Below are 7,500 nucleotides of genomic sequence, written 5' to 3' on the forward strand. Positions count from 1 at the left end.
GACCGACTGCCCCAAGATACGACCGTGGAAATTTGCAGTTGGCGCGTCGGCGGCCAGTCAGCAGTCAGTCAGAAGTCAGTCACCAGTCAGTCAGCAGTCAGTCAGCGGGCGACCTACATCGTGTGTGCATGTAGTTCGTGGCTTATTGATATTTTTTTCATATTTACTGTGTATTTTGTTTATTTTCACCCCTCATGATTTCATAATTTATATGGGAAAAATTGCTTTGACATACGACTGTTTTAACATACGACCGTTCTTATAGAATGAATTACAGTCGTAAGTCGAGGTACCACTGATTATTATTATTATTATTATTATTATTATTATTATTATTATTATTATTATTATTATTCATAATAATTGCATTATTATTATTCATAATAATTGTATTATTATTATTATTATTATTATTATTATTATTATTATTATTATTATTATTATTATTATTATTATTATTATTATTATAATTATATTACCCTTGGGCAAGGTATTGGAATTGGATGGGATTGGAAGGTATTGTGCTTGGATTGAAACTTCTCTCTTCCTTTCCTCCCCTCCTCTCCTCTCTTCCTCTCCTCTCTTTTCCTATCTTCCTTTCCTCTCTTCCTCTCCTCTCCTCTCTCTTCCTCTCCCCTTCTTCTGTCTCTTCCTCTCCTCTCTCTTCCTCTCCCCTTCTTCCCTCTCTTCCTCTCCTCGCCTCTCTCTCCCTCTCCCCTTCTTCCCTCTCATCTCCTGTCTCTTCCTCTCCCCTTCTTTCCTCTCTTACTCTCCTTTCCTCTCTTCCTCTCCTCTCCTCTCCTCTTATCATGGTTGATATCAAACAAAGTGTGTGTACAGTAGAGGAGTTGTGATGTAGGGATGATGTTTGGAGTGACAAGTGTCAATCACGGAGAGGGGGAGTGGCTTGTAGGGACAGACAGTGAGACAAGTGTATAGTGAAGACATAAGTGGTGAGCAGGTGAGCAGTGAGAAAGGTGTGCAGTGAGACAGGCAGAGCAGTGAGACAGGTGGTGTATTCAGTCAGTGACATTTCTGTGTTTGGACGCAGTCTGATAAGAGTCTAAACATCCTAATGTCAGCTGTCAATCAGACACTCATACACACACACACACACACACACACACACACACATACACACACACACAAACACACACACACACACACACACACACACACACACACACACACACACACACACAGATTCATAAAACCCACCTGTATGTCACCAAATACCTAGTCTGTCTGTCTCTTTTTGCATTGCTGTGTGTGTGTGTGTGTGTGTGTGTGTGTGTGTGTGTGTGGGTGTGTGTGTCAGACACACACACACACACACACACACACACACACACACACACACACACACACACACACACACACACATTGGCAACCGTGGGTGAATTTTAAAGATTTCTCTTCTCTCTGTGTCACCTAATAATTTCCATCCATCAATCCATCCTTCCCGTGGTCCATACATCCATCTGTCTGCCCATCCATCCATCCATCTGTCCGTCTCTTCAGCTCAACGGTAAGTATTTCAGTTTGATGAGTATGTGTCTGCGTGTGCACGTGTACACTTCATGACCGTTAATTAGCTTGATGATCACACTGGCAGTAAATGCTGATCAGCAGTAAATCTGAGCAACGGTTTGTGTTCATTGGCTGAGGGTGTTGGACCACACGCTAAGATGCTCTACACCCCAGAACACTGTTACCTATCTGATGTACCCTGAAAAGCAGGAGCAGGCTAACCTCTGCCAGCCAGGCTCCCACTGCTCGACAGACTAGCTCCTGGGATTATGTGTTAATACAAATGTTGGTCCTAAGCACTGACACATTTAGTTATAAGCATGATAAAGGGGCCATGGCGATGGCCTTGGTCTATCACAAAAAGGTTCAGGTACAGGTAGCTTCTGAATGGATTCATAGAACACCATGACACTATGACGCCCATTGCCCTCAATCAGTTTTTCATTGGCCCATAAACAACCTTCCCACCAAGGCGAAGCAAATCTGTGCTGAGCCTTTTGAGATATCCTGCATACAGACAAACAGAGGAAACTAGGCAACACAGGTCAACGCTGGACTGGTGTGTCTACTACTGACACTGACTGGACATCGACTAACTGCAGCTAGATATGCAAACTGCCAGTGGAACTGCATCTAAACAGGTTAGATGTTGCTAACCAGTTAACTACTTCTGGAAAGGCTAACTGGCAAAACTTAAGGCCCCCTGTGTCACCTTCTACTGTCTGAGAAACACTTGGTGGTTTTGATGGACTGTTTTCACACGTGGTGAGCAGAGTGTGAGGGCTCAGAGGTCATCTCCATCGCCCACCCCGATGCTGGAGTCCATCTTTAAATGTCCCCAAGTTGCTTTAGACGGCAGCCGATAACGGGGTTAGGCTGTTGTCAAAAATGTTATCTCAGCATTATTTTGGTGATTGTTTTTACGTTGATTTAATGGAGATTACAGAGGGAACTGATGTTGAATCCATGATGATATCACATTGAACATCAAATCCCTGAACTGGAAAATAACAGATTCACTGCAAACCTCAAACCTTTACTCTACCTCCCTCTACTCTACAGTAGCTCTACTCTACCTCCCTCTCCTCTTCCTTTACTGTTCTATTTGATATTATTTCATTGTTTAATTGATAACGATATGAAGATTTAATAAACTGTAATATTAAATTTTTTTAGGTTTATTAGTTTGTTTTCATAACGTGAGTCTTCAGTGTTCATCATTTGACTGTGGTCTGTTCAGTGTCACGTGGCGACACCCAGAAACACGCAGAGGAGCAGGGTTGAATGTAGAAACACGCTAAGGACACGCAGAGACAACATGCTAAGGACATGACAGCTCCTCTATTCTCCAATTACAGTCGAGTTCAAAGGTCAACCCAAAGGATTCATCATTATAATCATGAAACAATGAACACGGTGTTAGCGTGCACATGCATCTGTGCATGCGTGTGTGTGCGTGTGTGTGTGGTCATGAATTAAACATGTAGGTCAGTAGAGTGTGACGGGTCTGAAAAGACAGAGGTGGAGGTAAGGGAGGAGGGTGAGAGAGTAATGGTGTGAGACGAGAGAGAGAGAGAGAGAGAGAGAGAGAGAGAGAGAGAGAGAGAGAGAGAGAGAGAGAGAGAGGAGGGGATGGAAGAGATTTTTATTTTTTAATATTAGGGCAAGTTCTTGTTGGTTCTTGTTGGCAGGTGACTGGTGTTTACTGGCGTTTAGTGACTAATATTTGATGCTGCTAATGTCTGTAATTGGTTAATTGATTGTTAGATTGTTGGTGCTGAACAGACCGTTGGTTTATCATTTTGTTGGTGATTGTTTTGTTAATTAAATACTGTCCAATTATCAACCTTCATCACTCCTCCTGAAACAGTTGAGCTAAAATGCTGAGATGCTAAACTGTTGTTATTTATATGAGCTCATCATTTAAGTGCCACCGCTAATTGACTCTGTCATTAATCACACACAGTTCTGCTTATTGCCATTTAAACACATCCATGTAAACTGTGATGTGCAGTGTTAGATTTTCACTAAACAGATATCGTTTAGTGTGACAGAAAATTATTCAAACTCCTTTTCTTTTCTCATCATTGACCTTCTTATTTTGTCAGTTTCAGTTTCTTTCAGTTTCTCTTCCGTCCAGTTGTTTACCGATGTTTTTCTGACGAAATGAACCAGTTAACAACTCTATGAAATCACACTTAACATACATGACTTAGAGAGGAGGAGGACGGAGGAGAGGAGAGGAGGAGGACAGAGGTGGAGAGGAGGAGGACGGAGGAGGACAGATAGCCTCCTGTGATCTTTGTGTCTGTTTGTGTGTAGATAACACTGATTCACATCAGCTACAACACACCAGATAATGGTGTGTGTGTGTGTGTGTGTGTGTGTGTGTGTGTGTGTGTGTGTGTGTGTGTGTGTGTGTGTGTGTGTGTGTGTGTGTGTGTGTGTGTGTGTGTGTGTGTGTGTGTGTGTGTGTGTGTGAGGGTTATCTTCAGACAAGCATGCAGACATAGAGACTGACCTGTAGAGTAACACACTGTTCTACCAGCAACTAGTTTAGAGCAGTGTGTGTTTATCAATGTGTGTGTTTGTGAAAATCTTTTTGTGTTTTTATAATTGAATGTATAGTAGAGAGATTGAGTGTGTGTGTGTGTGTGTGTGTGTGTGTGTGTGTGTGTGTGTGTGTGTGTGTGTGTGTGTGTGTGTGTGTGTGTGTGTGTGTGTGTGTGTGTGTGTGTGTGTGTGTGTGAGACAAAGCTCTATTTACTCAGTGTAATACATGTATCTCAACCTAGAGCCAATCAGTGTGTGTGTGTGTGTGTGTGTGTGTGTGTGTGTGTGTGTCTGGTCGCTAGATAAATATTTGCCAGGTCTATATTGTAAAACATGGAGAGTGGAGGAGAGGAATGAGGTGTAGAATGGTCAGATAGAAAGATGACAGAAGGAGGAAGTGAGACTCGCCGTCTTCCTCCTCTTTCAAACTGCGCCGTTTTCCATGTGAGTCAACAAGACGAGAAAACAACTTTCTGTGTGAAACTGACGGCGAAAAGTTCAGTGAGTCAATTCCGTTTATGAAATATCAGGCCTTAAAAGTAATTGAATAGTCTTAAATTTGAATTTAGGAGGCTTTAATTTCAACATAAAGATTTTGTCTGAGGTATTTATCCACATATTTGTTCTATAAGTTCTTCTGCACCAGAGAAAATTAGTTTAAAGTGATGAATTTCTGATCTAAAGCCTTTAACCTACCACTGAACATTATACATACCTGACACCTTTTCTAGATGAACCCACTCACTTTATACTAACCTTCATACTTACCAATCCAAGAAAATCCTTCCTTCACAGTCTGAAGTTCTGTGTAAAAAAAAAAAGTACCGGTTTGATTAATTCCAGTTCATAACCTCTTATCTTACCTTTCTATCAGGACTAAAAGAAACTGTTCCAATAACAGTTGATTGAATCATCTAGTTCATAACCTGCATCTCGTTGGTATTCTTCCCCCTGCTTCCCTAAGTACCATATGATTCATCCACTGACTCCCATCTGATAGAGGTCCAGACCTTGATACATCCAGGCATGCAGCTGCAGTTCAGGTGTCAACCGTTTGGTGTCAGTTAGTGGTTAGTGGTGTTAGTTGGTTATGGTACGGTTTAAGGAGATCTCACTACTCTCTATGGAGTCACTTTGCTTTCAAGGAACCTCTGTGGCTGTCCGGGCTGGCCTGCCGTTGTTTCGGTTGTGTTTGGTTGCCCTCACTCTAGTTCAACGCCCTCCTAAGTCCATGAATTTCCAAACTGTCGTAGCCTGTTTAAGATAGGGATCATGGCGTTCTGGGTTGTGTCTGTTTGGAGTCCTGAGGGCTGAGATGGGAAATAAAAAAAGGAACAACACATTTGTCTGAGCTGAGACATGAGCAGTCTGGACTTGGGCTGGTCCATCCGCCTCTTACAAATGAGTGGTTCGATTTTGGTAAAATCAGTCAATCAATCAAACAACCAAAAAGTTATTGTCCACAAGGCGAAATGTGTTTGACTAGAAGTCTCATAACATCTGTACAATACAGATATAAAAACAGGGTCAAATATCATACATAAAACACATAATATGGCTTACCGGCCTTATTTGAAAGGTGGTTGGATTCATGCCAGAATGATTTGATGTTATGGTTGGGTGGAGTTCAATTTAATGTAAGACATTCAGGATCAAAATTTGAAGTTACATTTAGACCGATTTTAAATGGTGGATGGTTTAGGCAAGAGTTCTGTGGCTGTTAAGGTTATGTTTAGGGTTAGGTTAAAGGGTAGTGTTTGAATTTAGAATTGGTCAAAATGAGGTCATTCATACATCATGTGACCTGGTGTTTTTGCTCATTTAGGTGGGTGGAGGTGGGAGCAGAGGGATGTATTAGGATCAGGTTTAGGGTGAAGGTGAGGTTGACCCTGACCCCGAGTGATGACTCAGCGCTGCAGCGCCAAAAAGTCTAATTTAGTTACTTCAATGTTAAACCCCCTTTATAAACAGATATATATATATATATATGTTTATAAATAATCTAACAGTTTATCAACTGTCTGTCTCTCTGTCTTTCTGTCCGTCCATCCTCAGGTTCTTCTTGAAGTTCTTCCTCAAGTGTAACCAGAACTGTCTGAAGAACGCTGGGAACCCTCGAGACATGAGGAGGTTTCAGGTAACACACACACACACACACACACACACACACACACACACACACACACACACACACACACACACACACACACACACACACACACACACACACACACACACACACACACACATACACACAGGAACTTAGCATTTCCCTGAAGGGCAGCAGTTGGCTTGGGAGGACCTCGTATCCCATAATGCACTGCGTCGGTGCAGCCGAGCCTTATTGCTTTGCAGATGTATTAAAAGAGGTCACGAGGGATCTATCCCTCTTCTCCACCTGTCTTTCTTTCCTCCCTCACTCCAGACCGTCTCTGTCTCTGTCTGTCTGCTTGTTTTTCTGTCTCACTTTCAGTCTACATACCTGTTTGTCTGCTTGGCCGACAAACAGACTGTCTCTCCCTCCCCGCAGACAGACAGAAAGAGAGACTGACAGTTCAGATGGTGAGGCGAACTACCAACAGACAAAGAGGCAGATAGGCAGACAGACAGGCAGGCAGGCAGGTAGACAGGCAGGCAGACAGACAGACAGACACCAGGGACTCTCTACTATTCAACAGCAAAAATCTGAATTTCAACACCTGACCTTTACTTTCCATATAACCTGCAGCTCGTCTGTCTGTCTGTCTGTCTGTCTGTCTGTCTGTCTGTCTGTCTGTCTGTCTGTCGGTCAGTCTGTCTCTCGCTTCCTGTGTCTTTGCTGATATTTTATCGATTTAATTAAATAGACAGACAGTTTACTGAAAATAATTCCAGTTAATGTCATGTAAATAAACGGAGATTAAAAGATTAAAACAAGTTGACAGAAACTCAATAAAAATGTTTGGTAAGCAGGAAGAGTTTAATAACATTATAATTACATTATTATAACATTATACACATTTTAGATAATAGCATTATTCCGAACACTCGGAATATCTAAATGAATATCTGAATATCAAATAAATGACACTTTGTCAAGAATAATAATCAGATGTAATGTGTACAGTGACCACTGCCACTGTACATGTTGTGGTGTACAGTAGTTTGGAAGGTATTTCATTCTCTGGATCCTGATCCTGATCAGGTTTTTATTTAGTTAATATGATTCAATGTCTCTACGCTAGTTACTAGGATCCAAACAGTCTGGACGTTCTCTAACGGTGCCAACGTCCTGAAATAGCGGTGAAGTTCAACTATGCATCATTTTACTGGGGGTCCCTTGGGATCTCTGGAAGGGCTCCTGAGGGTCCCCAGACCCGGTGGCGGTGGAATCCACTTCTTTTTGTGTTAAAGATTTCAGTGCAGGTGAAGGGAAGA

At 42.0% G+C, this 7,500-nt stretch overlaps 1 protein-coding gene across 5 annotated transcripts in view; it reads left to right on the forward strand.

Annotated features, from left to right (window-relative positions):
• Window positions 1-7,500, forward strand: part of LOC307245392 (transcription factor COE3-like) — a gene marked incomplete at both ends in the record, with an annotated part of 34,786 nt that overhangs the window by 10,585 nt on the left and 16,701 nt on the right. For all 5 annotated transcript variants that reach the window (XM_080020953.1, XM_080020955.1, XM_080020954.1 and 2 more), the window contains one exon: window positions 6,139-6,220. In XM_080020953.1, coding sequence (XP_079877079.1) covers window positions 6,139-6,220 — 82 coding nt within the window. The remainder of the gene's footprint in view (window positions 1-6,138; window positions 6,221-7,500) is intronic.

Source organism: Zeus faber (genome assembly GCF_960531495.2).
Source record: "Zeus faber genome assembly, chromosome: 20".
Taxonomy (NCBI): domain Eukaryota; kingdom Metazoa; phylum Chordata; class Actinopteri; order Zeiformes; family Zeidae; genus Zeus; species Zeus faber.